At 39.0% G+C, this 13,673-nt stretch overlaps 1 protein-coding gene across 4 annotated transcripts in view; it reads left to right on the top strand.

The window, feature by feature from the left end:
- The window catches only part of CSGALNACT2 (chondroitin sulfate N-acetylgalactosaminyltransferase 2), a 32,829-nt gene extending 19,749 nt beyond the window's left edge, over window positions 1-13,080 (top strand). For all 4 annotated transcript variants that reach the window (XM_065067654.1, XM_065067657.1, XM_065067655.1 and 1 more), the window contains 6 exons: window positions 4,449-4,665; window positions 5,196-5,297; window positions 7,002-7,180; window positions 8,789-8,883; window positions 9,890-9,971; window positions 11,103-13,080. In XM_065067654.1, the coding sequence (XP_064923726.1) occupies window positions 4,449-4,665; window positions 5,196-5,297; window positions 7,002-7,180; window positions 8,789-8,883; window positions 9,890-9,971; window positions 11,103-11,395 (968 nt within the window). In that variant the 3' untranslated portion in view covers window positions 11,396-13,080. The remainder of the gene's footprint in view (window positions 1-4,448; window positions 4,666-5,195; window positions 5,298-7,001; window positions 7,181-8,788; window positions 8,884-9,889; window positions 9,972-11,102) is intronic.
- Window positions 13,081-13,673: the final 593 nt, after the last annotated feature.

Raw genomic sequence — 13,673 nt, 5'->3', positions numbered from 1 at the left:
ATTGTATTTTAGGATTTATCTATATTGGAGTCACTTGTGACAACAAAGACTAACAAGATGAATTTTAAAGTAATCTGCCTTCTGCTGTAACTGTGGTAGGGAGCAACCTGTTTGAGCGTTATCCAAACTGATGTTATTTTTCTAGTGTTGCAAGACAAAGTAATGATCCAAATCTGTTTTGGAGTTGTGATTAGGCAGAGCTGCCACAGCTATATCATGGCTATTGTCAGGCTTTGAGAAATAACACCAAGTGAAAAAAAGGTTTGCAAGTATGCATTGCAACTATAAAGATACTTTCTGGAAGCTCCGTATTATTTTTCACAAGGCTCGGTTGACTTGCTCTGCTGATGAAGAGAAAACCAGCAAGTTTCTTAGGACTATAGGGCTCCATTTGCTGCATTGTGATCTTTTTTGTTTTGCTGCAACCCAGAATGTATCTTCCAGAATTCTAATATGAACAGAACAAAAATCTGGCCTTAAAAATGCCATGTTCTGCAGTTGCTGTTTGAGAAACACTTCAAAGCTTTTTTTTCTTAATTTTTTCATTCAATTTAAGCATAGGAGAAACAGGAGTATGCTGTTCCCCTTGGATGAAGAGCATCCCATGAGAGGATAAAAGTTGTGATATTACATTTCACAAATGGAGGCATCTAGGATTACAAACGATGATCTAGTTTCTGAATTGGGCGTTCTAAGGTAGCCCTGAACTAAAAATAAATTTCTTTGAGATCAGTGTTTGAAAATATTGAGAAACAAGATAAGATGGGAAGAGCGTAATAGTACTATCTCTGTCTGTCCCCTTTCTTCAGAAGCCTGTGATATTAAGTCTTGAATAGTGATGCAAAACTCATTGAGGAGCCTTCAAGGACGTTTGTACTTTACCATCAGTGTAACTGGTTTATTTGGGTTACATTTATCTGTGTAATGGGTTTCTTTTATCAAGAGATTAAAAGCTCTTCCATTGGATAGACATTTAAAATTAACCTTTGGAAAACAGAGGCATTAGCATATTTTTCAGAAGTTAGTTGTCAGTTAGCTAATCTCTAATGAAGGTCTTGTTATTGAAGTGCTGCTGTTTGGGTCCGTTTCTCTTGCTTGTGTTTCCAGCTGGAACTGGGCAAAGGCCAGAAACTACCCTTAGGTCTGCATCTCAAGGGAAGACTCCCCACCCATTCTTGGCGTGTAAAAATTATGTATCCCAGTGCTGGAAGCTCAAAGTCAAAACTCTGGAAGCATCCTTGCCATCTACAAAACGGTGTGGACTGTTTGTCATGCACACCCCCTCTTTAGTGTGTCCTGCCTAAGACTAGAAACTGGCCAGTGTCCTGGGAACTTTAACAAAGAATTTTAATACACAAAAAGAAAAGGACATATGTCTTAAATTCCATAGTCCAAACATTTTTCTTGGTAGTTGTAAAATGAGTAATAGTATTCAAAGCAATACAAGAACAGCCTTTTCACTTTGATACTAATTGATCCCTGCTATTCCTAGATTACTACTACTTTTTTTTTTTTTTTTTGGTGAGAAATAGAACTTCTGCAAGGGGAGTAAAGCTTCATGGACCAGGAATAACAGCTGATAAATTATTTCTGTTGCTTTTTACCTCTTTGCTTATAGATCTCTGTTTTGGATGGCAGCCAGTCTATGCTAGTTGGAAGGTGCAATACCAGTTTTCATTCCATGAGTCAGTCCAAGTGTTAAAAACTTGAATACACTAAGAAGTAAAACAGATGTGGGTTCTTTTTTTGGCTGTTCTCAATTCTGGTTTCTGTGTATAGGAGCTTTAATCCCACAAAAGTATTCATATTAGATCACCTATGGAGGTTAGCTCATAGCAAGAACAACTCGAGCACAAGCTTACTGTTTAAAAGAAGTGTGGCACTGGCAGATTGTTGAGATTTAAAAGTCTGGAATCTTATGTTCCAGCAACTGAATGTTGGCAAGGCACTACTCAAATTCAGGCTTGCGTGTTAAGGTCTTTATGAAGTCACGGCAGCGGGGGTTTTTGCAGTTACTTTAATCAAGAAATTTTTATTCTTTACCACAGCCTTCTGTTGTAGACTGTCTCTAAGCTTATTCTTTGATTAAAGGTAAGCAATTGGCAATTGTGACGTGCTTTTTAAAGACTTCACATGTATTGTGAGTGGTATCTTCATCTGTAAACAGGTATTGGATACTAGAGAAAGGAATATATCAAACAATACTGGATGGTAATTTATGTAGGGGTACTGGCACCAGGTATTTGCTATATATCGCATGAGGGCATGGTGTGCAACACTGTGGTGCAGCAGCTGCTCCCGTACCCAAGAAGCTGTTTTCAATCTACAGTGCTGAACTACACATCACAAAGGGTTGGAGTGAAAAGGATTGAGAGGGATTTAAGATCTTTTTCTGCCTCTAACAGTCAGCACTGTGGACTCTTGTTGTTTGACTGAAACACTCTTCTCAGTACTTGTAATTAATACTGATTTGAAACTGTTATGCTTTTCCTGAGCATTAAAGTGTGGTGTGTATTTTGTGTAGCTCTGTGTTCACAAAGGAATAAATATTTCTATCTCTTAAAAGAGTGCATTGCAAAACTTTGTTCAAAGGGTAAAGTAGAGTTTAAGTTGAAATGCTAGATTCAGTCGCTATTAACTTAGAGTGTGGTGGCACCAGCTTACTCTCCTACACTCTGTCTCCCCCAGACCCTGTGTGGTGGTCGTCAAGGTTTGCTGTCAGGTCTGCAAATGCACGTGCCCACAAGAAGTTCCTGAATATTGGAGGAGAACTGGGCAGGGAGCTTGCTGTAAAAGAGAGGCAGATACAGGACAGGGGCAGAAGGAGGGGGTGACAGTGAATGAAACTGCATTTCGTTTGTGGAGGACAGATGGTGCAGAGGAACATGGAGGGAGTTAGGTAGATTTTGGGAAAAGGACTCTTTGTAAGGGAAGCCTGGCATATAGAGGAAAAAAGTTGGGGCAAGGTGGTGTACACACCTGTAAGCTCTAAGATCACTTCTTTCTAATTCCTGAGACAGACAAATCCAAGGTGTTCTTGAGGGCTGCTCCTTTCACATACCTTGAGGCTTCCTGATTTCAGTTGCTAAAAAGATAGTAACAAAAAGGACACTATCAATACTGAGCATGAGGCAATCCTCGATGTCACCAGGATGGTTCATTTATCTCATTTGCTGCCACTTTCTTTCTTAGTGGGAGACTGGTAGTGGATGTCAGAAGTGGGGCTACAGGAACTGCCCTGGAGGCTGGCTGGCAGGAGAAGAGGTAGTTCAGCCCATCTGAGAGAAGGGAAGCACACTAGTTGCATGTGCAGGCAGGTGTGTTCATCACACTTTGGGATATGCAGCTGTTCATATAATTCTCAATGGTCTGGGTGGCCAGCACAATTGTTTGGTTTATACTGTAGCTTATGCTGCTTCACTGTAATATATGTTTTTCTTGCGGGGGAGAAAGGAGAGTTGAGATGGGATGAACATAGACCAGTTCTGTTAGGGCATCATTCCTGTCATCATTTCATACTCTCAGGATAACCAACATGCAGCTCAGTTCAGTCAAAGCCACAGGTGAGTCTTGATCTTTTCTTTTGTGGTGTAAAATTAGCTTATTGCCTTGCTTCCTTATTGGTCCTTAAATGAAAGTGATCAGCTAACTGAAATGTTTGTTCTGAATGGGATAGATTTCCCTACTCATTGGGAGTAAAATGTCTCTAAATAGGTAGTCTTGTTTGTAGAGAACTGGTATTGTTTTCTCAGTGTAACGGCTCCATAGAAAACTTCTGCTTATGTCCTCAGAGGACCATAGCTACAGTAAAATGCTACTTTCCTTATTTGTAGGATAGAAAGCCCTGTAGCTAGTGGTCAGCAGTGAAAAGAGTTTATAAGCATTCCAGCATTTATTGCATGGATTTTTTTTTTTATTTAGATATCACATTTCAGATTTTACAAGCTTTGTGAAGCAAGTTATTGTGTCATTTGTTCTGCCCAGAGCTTGTGTTATGTTGATTGCTGGCCAGATTATCTCAGCTTTTACTGTGGGTTAGCTCAGGGGAAGATCTTTACTGAAGAAGGGCTTAAGAACGGGCAGTGTTAGATTTCAGCCATCCCTTTCCATAGTGAATAGCTGAATTCCCTTTTTGTTGGGAAGACCCAACTTTAATTCTGCCTGAGAAGCTGATGTATGACCATGAAACATATCTTAAGAAGCAGGGGAAACGAGTATATTTGAGATGGTTTGTTTTTTTAGTTCTGGTCTAAGAGGGTAGGAGGGTGATTGTGGCAGGTGGTGATGGTTTGGGGGTTTTTTTATTTGGTTTTTTAGGGAAAAACCCAGAAACATTTGCCCCAGAGCTTTATTTTTCACTTCTTTATAGTTCTCAGGAAAAACTGTTTCTGAAATACAATTGCTGGGATCTTTGACTTTACAAATTACTTGTGTGACTTATTCTTCAGGTTACTATCGTACAGAAAGAGATAAAGGGACACAGTATGAGCTGTTTTATAAGAAGATGGATGGCATGGAATACAGGCATGTCACCTTGTTCCGACCTTTTGGACCTCTCATGAAAGTGAAGAGTGAAACGGTCGATATTTCTAGATCAATCATTAACATTATTGTCCCTCTTGCTGGAAGAACCGAGGCATTTGCACAATTTATGCAAAACTTTAGGTAGGTGCATGAGATTATATAGTGAGCTATATTGCTGATTTTCAGTATTTTGTTTCCTTTTCAAAATGAATTTCTGTTCTTGTGGATTTGTGACAGAACTAATTATTCCAAGATTGTGTGCAACTGCCTTGGGATGTTTGTAATTGAACCTTTTGTATGGAGAAAATACTCCTTCTAAAAGGATTTAGGAGATTCTCAAACCCCTTTTAAACCAAACGCCAGGGCCACTGTGAACCTGGATGCAGGTTGTCTTGGACATCATTTGTGTATTTACATCATCTTTTTAGCTCCTGTTTATAAAATAAGGTGTTGGAATGAGACACACAGTATTGGAACCTTCTGATGCAAGTGGGAAAGATGGGGAAAGAAGAGGGAAAAACCTTTTTTCTTTGTTTTCTGTAGAAGCTAGTTGAAGTCTGACCAGAATACTTAGATCTGCTAGTACTTTTAAATGTAAGAGCTTTTAAGTACTGGAAGCTTCTGTTGTGTTGCAAGTAATTGTTAATATCAGCTTATCTTTGTGCCTATAGGGATGTGTGTATTCATCAGGATAAGCGTGTTCACCTCACAGTGGTATATTTTGGACAAGATGGACTATCAGAAGTAAAAAGCATCCTAGAATCTGTAGCTAGGTAAGTGTGCCAATCCAGTGTCAGTTAATACCAACAGTATTGATTGGCAAATAAAATGTTGTTTAAAAAGAATAATTTTATTGTCTATTACATGTTAATAGGATAAGAAAGCTTCATTCGCAGCACACTATTTTTTGGTTGGCATTTTACAGCTTATGTTGCAAAAGTCTCCTGAAAACTACTAAAATTCAAGTTATAGGCCAAAAAAGACTAACAGTATTGGCTTTGAGGTGTCTATCTGACAGTCCAGAAAACAACAGGGGTGAGTTATACAGTGAATATTCAGTCATGCTGGCATATTGATCAGAATTAAAGTTCTTTGGATCTGGGATGTGCATTTTGATAGTTCCTTCACGGGAGAATCAATTTGATGATAAGTAAAAGAAATGTAGTCAAAGTAGGCTGGTGCGTTGCTGAGTTTGAGAAGTTAAGGTTTGCCCTCTGTCCTCTAGGTACTATGTAACTGGGCCCATGCTTAACCCTGGGCTGTAAGAGAGCTTTAAACACACTTTCATCATGATTATCTGAGTAAATAGCATTACAGTAGCATGGATGTAAAGTGCCCAAATGTTGCTCTTTTTTTGCTCCAGAAGAAAGGGACAGGTAACAGCATCCCTAAGCCTGTAGCTAAGTGGCTCCTTCTCTGCCTGAGCTCTTGTACTCATCCCTCAGCTGGGAGCCTGTTACCCTCCTTAGCCAAGGACAAACTGGCCCCCTGAGTAGCTCCATCTTGCAGCACAGCCAAGGCTCCGCTCAGTGAAGGCGTTAAGCACAGGCTATTTTGTCCTTGGCTTAAAATGTGATGGTGAGTTGGCCTGATGTGCACAGACATCTAGGAAGGGAGGAGTGCGTCTGCCTTCTTCCCTCTGAGCCTCCCTGGCACCCAGCTTGCAGAGCGTGGCCACCTCTGTTGCTGAGGCCTCTCGGCTGCTTGCCACACACCCTGTGAGATGTCCTCCTCACAGCATTGAGTCAGATTCAGTGCTGCAAACTCACTGGGCATCTATCTGGTTCTCCATCTTAGTGGTGCTACTGCTGGGCATCTTTGCTGTTCTCTGCAAGCTTTGCCCTCTGAATTGTCTCTGAAGTAGACACTTTGCTTGAGGATATTCCCTGGGTGTATTTCCAGTCTCCCTTTGCTGCTTCTTCCCTCTTCTGTGATGAGTGCAGGCATGTGTGCTGCTGGTATGAAATAATGAGGAGAAGCAAACCAACTGGGTTATGGTGGCATCACCAGACAGATGGATTTTTTGCCTCCTTAGTTTGGTGGTGCCAGAACTCCGGTTTCCCATTTGCCCTTATCTCTACTTAGTGAAGACAGAGATATTGCTCTATTAGTCAGGATCTCTTAGTTTGTGGGGGGCAAATTTTAGATGGCATTGTAACTTCAAAAAACACTTTAATTCACATCAGTTACCGACAGGCTTTTTAAATCTGTCTGAATGATTAAATGCAAAGTGAAGTTATGAATTAAGGCTGGGATCCATCTTCCTACCATGTCTAAACTCTGATGCTTAAAATAGACAACTAAGTGGAACAGATATTTTTTTTTTTTTTCTCATCCTGATGATATAACTGTGTTTTAAAAATTTCCGGAATGAAACTACTGTAAAATGCTGAAAAAGTATAAATGGACCCTTCCGCCCTGCCCTGTCCCCCCCTTGCCCCATGGATTTATTTTGGTTTTGGCTTTTTTTCTTCTAGAGAAACTAACTTCCACAATTACACGCTCGTCTCTTTGAATGAGGAATTTAACCGAGGCCGGGGACTTGACATGGGCGCCAGAGCCTGGGAAAAGGGCGAGGTCCTGATGTTCTTCTGTGATGTTGATGTTTATTTCACAGCTGAGTTCCTCAACAGTTGTCGCTTAAATGCTGAGCCTGGTATGTCCATTTACAGTTGCGGTAACCAAGTCTTGTCATCTTGTTTGGCTTAAGCTGACCTGTGTTAAGCATATAGGAAACTAACTTGACTGGTGGAGCTTATTCAATACCATGCACCTAGGAGAATGAAAAATACTATGTTCGCAAAAGACATTAGAATTTAGACAGAGATGTAACTTTGTCTTAATGTAGCTTGTTTTATGAGAACACATTGTCTTTTTTGTACATTAAGTACAATTTTCACATTTTCCTAAGATTTGGCTGCATAAAACAAAGGTGGACAGTTTAATTGCTTTAACAGTTAAACTGCATGTAAATTTGTGTAACAAAACTCAATGCAGCACTTCATGGTGGAAGATGATTTTTGTTATACTGAAATCTCTAACAAGTTTTGTTTCTCTTCTCACACTTGGGTGGCCAAGACAAATCACATACAAATGTGTTGCAAAATGTGCTCCTTACAGAGACTGACTGAGCTAATGTTCCACATTTACATCCTAAGCTCTGAAATTTTCTGAACTATTTTTCTCAAGTTTGTATGAAGCTTGCTTGTTCTACAACCTTCTGCCAAGAAGGCTAAAGCATTAAGTTAACAAGCCTGCTAATTAAGACCCACCCATGTCAAACATTTGTTTACTTGTTGTTTTGTTTGTTTTTAATGCTTACTCTTATTCTAAATAGATTGCAACCAGAAACCATTTTCTCCAAATGTCAATTTGGAATGAATAAATAAATACTACTTCTTCACATAAAAAAAAAACACCCTATAAGCCACATATTTGGATTCTGTTTCTTGCTTTTTCTTTCATTTCTGTCTCTGTACTTCATGAAATGAGTTGTATAAATAATTGGAGGAACTTTGGAGAGGGATGTCTTGTGAGCTTTCACTAGGAAGGAGTTTGAGAGATTACTTGACAATTCATACGGGCAGTTTGTCACCTTGCTTTAAGTGAGATCTGAAAAAGCTTCTCATGTGTTCAGAGTTCATGCCCAAATCAGGTACTGAGTATTCTTGTGCTGTTATCAATAGCTTTGCACCACTGGCAATGCAAGAGATCCTTGAAAAATTTATCTGTCTTCTGTAGTAGACATAGAGTATGTGTCACAGCATAAGCGCTTAATGCGCTTGCAGGACACCCTGGATGTATGTGCTTTTAAATGCTTGTGGAAAAGGACAGGCTCAAAATTCAAGCTGTGCAAGGTGTTACTTAGACTTGCTTATTTTTTAGCTTTACTGCATACTATTACTGCAGGGATTTTTCACTGTAATCTAATGTGATATTGTGATATGTAATATACATATAGTATTTTATATGGATTTAAGTATGTATATATATATATACACACATATATATAAATGTATATATAAATGTATACCTATAGAGGATATATTAATCTGTTTACATATTTTGTTCTTAAATCCTGTGGGCTCTGCCCCATTAGATGTTATGAACTACCCAACTGAGAAATCCTAGCAGTTAGACTTTATATTTGTTTTCACTAGATGGCTAATAGCTAATGTTTTACATAAAAAAAGAGTATTTGTAGTTTCCTCTTGCCTTTGGAAAATATGCCCGCAGTGAGTAACAACTACCTTTTGACTTCCAGGGAAAAAGGTTTTTTATCCTGTGGTATTCAGCCTTTATAATCCTGCTATTGTCTATGCCAACCAAGATATACCACCCCCTGTGGAGCAACAATTGGTAAGCAGCATGATTTATTCTGGATATAATTAGTTGTTCTTTGTATTAAAACAAAATTAAGTGTAACTTAATAGTCTTTTAGGATATCTTATGACCTTTGGCAGTGCAGGTCTGAGCACTTTTGTCCATTGTGGGCAAAGCACTTAAAAGTTGATCAAACTGTACAAAACTCATTCTTAGGTAACCTTGGAGTTCTACTTAGATTAAAAAAAAAGTGCTATTAATCAGTCAAAGTTGGTAGTTCTAATCTGTTGCTGAATTCTGGCTTTGGAAGCCAGTATTTTAGCAAGATAGTGGTATAACATGGCAGCAACTTCCATCTTACATTCCAGCAAAGAAAGAAGTGGTGAAAGGGAAAACAAAACAAAACAACCCCAAACAAACAAAACCACCAAACAAAATCCACCACAAAAAAAAATCCCAACCAATGAACAACCTATGAATGATGCTTGATAAGCTTCCCTAAGTATAGACTCTTTGCTAATGACCAAATAGTAGTTGCAGGAGATGTGCCATGTGACTCGAGGTGGGCTGAGATGATCAGTCAGTTGTTTTTTTCATGCTGTGGACACCTGTACTCTGTGCAGATTGTTTCTTTGCCTTTGCCATCCGACATCTGCCAGAACCATTGGTTGTTACACTGCTAATTTCGTCTTGCTTTTGGAATGAGAAACACTGCTTCTATGGAAGCTTGTATTCAAAATAATAAGCAAATAAACCCTGCTATTCAAGAGAATAGTTTTAAGGATAATTTGGGGCAGAGCAGAAAGAGGGAAGTACTGTATTTCTGGGTCTTTGTTGCCTGAAGATGGAATGGCCATGGTCAGTGTCCAGCCTGAATCTCTTTCAAGAGACTGTGTAAGTGAATTTGGGTTTCACAGTCTTATACGCTGTATCCTGCATTGAGCAAACGACTAGAAGAGCTTAGCTTTCTACAAAACAACACGAAATGTACCTCCTTCAACTAATGTTTGCATTTCAGAATTATATTGTTTAAAAATTGCAGGTACATAAGAAGGATTCTGGCTTCTGGCGGGATTTTGGCTTTGGAATGACTTGTCAATATCGAACAGACTTTCTGACTGTTGGTAAGATGACACTATAAAAAACAATTGTGTGTGTTTAAAAATGGATTCTCTGTTCTTACCTATTGACAGGAGAATAATGCATTTATTTCTTGTTTTCCCAAGCCCAGCAATTAGACTTGCTTGACAAGTTTGACCAAGGAGAAAAATTAGTTTTTATAGACTTTGATGTCCCATTTAATTAGTTGCAATGTTTTTTAGTAACAACATTTCACTAGAATTTCTGAAATTTTTTCAATTTTTTATGCTTTGTTGGAAGCAAATTAATCATGCTTTAAGAAACACATCCATTAAGTAAACCACTAACACAGGCAAGAAGCATTCAAACACTTTCTTTTAAATAAGTTTGCATAGTTCAATATATTAGTTCAAGGCTTTAGAAATGCGCTTGGGCACCCTCTTGTGGTGTGCTGTTAAAACAGAGAACAGCTTCGTGTGCCTAAATATGAAAGACGGTCTTGAAATTGTTGGCCAGAAGGTGTGATGATACAGCTCTAACGTGCTGTATAATGGCTTGAATGCAGGATGATTTCTAATAGCCATATGGCCACGTGTATGGTATAGACTAAATTAAGACTTGATAATTCTCAAGTTTTGTGTACAAGTCTGGGTTGATTTTCACTATGGTACTGGAAAGGCAAGAGAACTTAAAATGGTCAAACAAGTTCCTTTCCTTAATTCAGCTTTTTGAGTTGTGACCTATGGAGTAATTGCTGGCATTTTTAGAGAGGGCTTTTCATATGGTGCATGACTGCTTCATTTTCCAGCTGCTAAAATCCATTATGATTGCTAAAAATAACTCAAGCATAGCCAGTGAGGTTTGCCTAGTTTTCTGCAGCTGTCACATGGGATGTCATGCATAATGCAATTTGGAGACACTGTTCTAAGAGACCTTCTGAAGCCAGCAGTGCACGATCTATGTCCTGGGCAGTTTCCACTGCAAAGGATATGGTCTGCTTGAAGCTTCCCTCCCTCAATTTGGCATGCTTTGGCATGGAGAACTTAGATAATTGTTCCAGAATTTCTGGTATGTCCTACCACATTTAGTAATACATTACACAAGGAGTGTTGCTCTTTCTGCCTTACAACTCATCTGTGTACCAAAATAATGTATTCTGATACTGTTTTCAATAGGGGGTTTTGACTTGGAAGTGAAAGGCTGGGGCGGTGAGGATGTTCACCTTTACAGAAAGTACTTGCACGGTGACCTTATTGTGATCAGGACACCGGTCCCTGGGCTCTTCCACCTCTGGCACGAGAAACATTGCGCAGACGAACTGACTCCTGAGCAGTATCGCATGTGTATCCAGTCCAAAGCCATGAATGAGGCCTCTCACTCACACCTTGGGATGCTGGTCTTCAGGGAGGAGATCGAGACTCACCTCCGTAAGCAGGCTTACAGGACTAACAGCGAAGCAGTGGGTTAAATATCACCCCCGTGACATTTGATAACTTCAAATTCACAATGAACCAGCATCATTTTACAGCCTTAATTCAGCTTAAAAATGCAGTGCCTCTCTTTTTCAGTGAAGAAGAGTTCAGGGGGGGTTGGTTCTTTTATTTGTTTTCTGAGTGATTTTTTGACTGATATGCTATTAAACTATGTATCTTGCAAGTTCAAGCACCTCAAATGGGAAAGTATATGTAGTTCAAGGAAAGTGTCTTCAGCATTGATTGGGAAATGTCAGCTCAGTGCTTTTCCACATGGTACATTTCAATTCTTATATTTGCATTATTTCAAGAATTAAATTAAATAATCTTTTGTGTTGTCTCAAGTATTTTCGGTTTATATGGCTCATTGCACTGTGACTTTAGAAGGATACTATACATACACTCCATTGCACAAACAAGAGAAAGGTGTGAAAAAGAATCTCACCATGCAAGGTATATGGGATGTGCTGGCTGGTCTGCCAGCTGTTGAGGTTGCTGATTTCACAGCAAGAGCTTGGTGCCACATTTGCTATGTTAACAGACATTCACATGGCTGAATATAGAATAATTTATGTGAAGGGGGGAATTAAAATATTTTTAAGTGGAATTTTAGAGCATATGATGTAATTTCACACCACAGGAGAGACACCACCTTATCTCAGTGATGGATCAGACAAGTTGGGAATGTTCCAGTTGGGCATTTCTGGGTCTGATCTTTTCCCACAGTAGATGCCACGTCACAGAATCCCTTCTGTAAACTGAGCTATGCTCTTAAAATAGTTTCTTTAAAGATTTTTTTTTTTCCTTCACTCCTCCTTATTCAAAGACCCTGCATGTACATCTTGTCCTTTAAGTTGAGGAACCATCTTTTCATATCCATAAAAATTTATTAGAGGTCCATTTGCTATTATGCTATTATTGTCCTTTTGCTTTCTTTTTTTTCTCTCTGTCATTGTCCTGACATGTTTTTGGAAGGCAGTAATATAGTCTTAACTGTTTCATTGACTGAAAAGGCAAGTGCTATTGCAGTCTTTCTTTGTATAATGCTCCCCATTCCACTGATTATCTTACTAGCCTTATTTTTCAGTTTTTCAGTTTGATGGCCTTTAGGGTTTTGTGTTGTTTTTGTTTTTTCTGAGCATGCATAAGCAGAATTATCTTGTGGTCTCATTAGTGCCTTGTACAATGGCACTATTACTTCACTACTTCCATTTTGGATGTTTTGGGATGCATAAACCATTTAAATGCAGGCAGGTCATTTTTTTTCCATGCTGTCTTACATGCTGCCATATGGCATGCCTCATTTTGAATACATTTGTTTATAGAATGAATGCTGAGAATGCTAATTCAGTGGTTAAACCATTCTCATGGTCTCAACTGAATTCAGAAATTAGTTGAAAATCCTTCTCAAACCAGGTAATTAAGGTCAGTTTATGACTTCAGTATATTTCAAGAATTTTAAAGGCAACTAAAGATTTAAAGTGTTGATTTCTGAATAGCAGATATGCTGTGCAAATAGTTCTGGGCACTGATCCTTTTTATATGTACATAAAATTTGCCTTTATGTAACTTATTGTGGAGAACAGTGTACTGTATCGTTCTTAGAGTGAAGAGAATGCATTGCGAGACTTCTTGCAATTGATATTCTCCATATAATAAACGGAATTTCTGCATTTTAAAAGTTGGTTTAAGCTGTTTCTTTGAAACAAGTTTTTTGCAATAATATTTTACAAGGCAGATGACACACTGGATTCAATTAGTAGTATTTGCAGCAAGAAGTTCAACCAGCTAGTTTTTGCATCTCAAGTGATTATCTACCCAGACCAGATATGAAAGTTCAGAGCTAGTTCCCCAGACAACTTAAACTTATACCAGATGTTATCTTGCTTTAAGATATGTTGGTGGTTCTTAACAACAATGATAAGGTACCAGTGAGGAAAAGATTAAATATGTAGGCATGATGATTTGAGGTAAATATATAGATGGGACCTTCTGCTGAGACTCCAGCCCTTAAAACTTCAGCTGATACTGCTGTCCTTGCTCTGCTGCATGAGAATACGCATCAGAAATGCCTTTCGCTGCCGCCACTGCTGCTTGGCACACGCTGGAAGGGATACAGAGGTTGTGTAGAGGTGTGAGGCACTGCTGCAGCTCAGCGCTCATCACTCAGCAACTGCCCCAGAAGAATCCCGTTGTCCTACTTTCCATGTTTTGGAAACACAGCGAACTGGTGATGCTGACAGCCAGATCTCCTACCTGCTGCTGTTTTCTACT

This window comes from Columba livia, chromosome 6, assembly GCF_036013475.1.
Source record: "Columba livia isolate bColLiv1 breed racing homer chromosome 6, bColLiv1.pat.W.v2, whole genome shotgun sequence".
Taxonomy (NCBI): domain Eukaryota; kingdom Metazoa; phylum Chordata; class Aves; order Columbiformes; family Columbidae; genus Columba; species Columba livia.
Note: the sequence above shows the minus strand (reverse complement) of the source record. Positions and strands in the feature narration are given on the sequence as shown.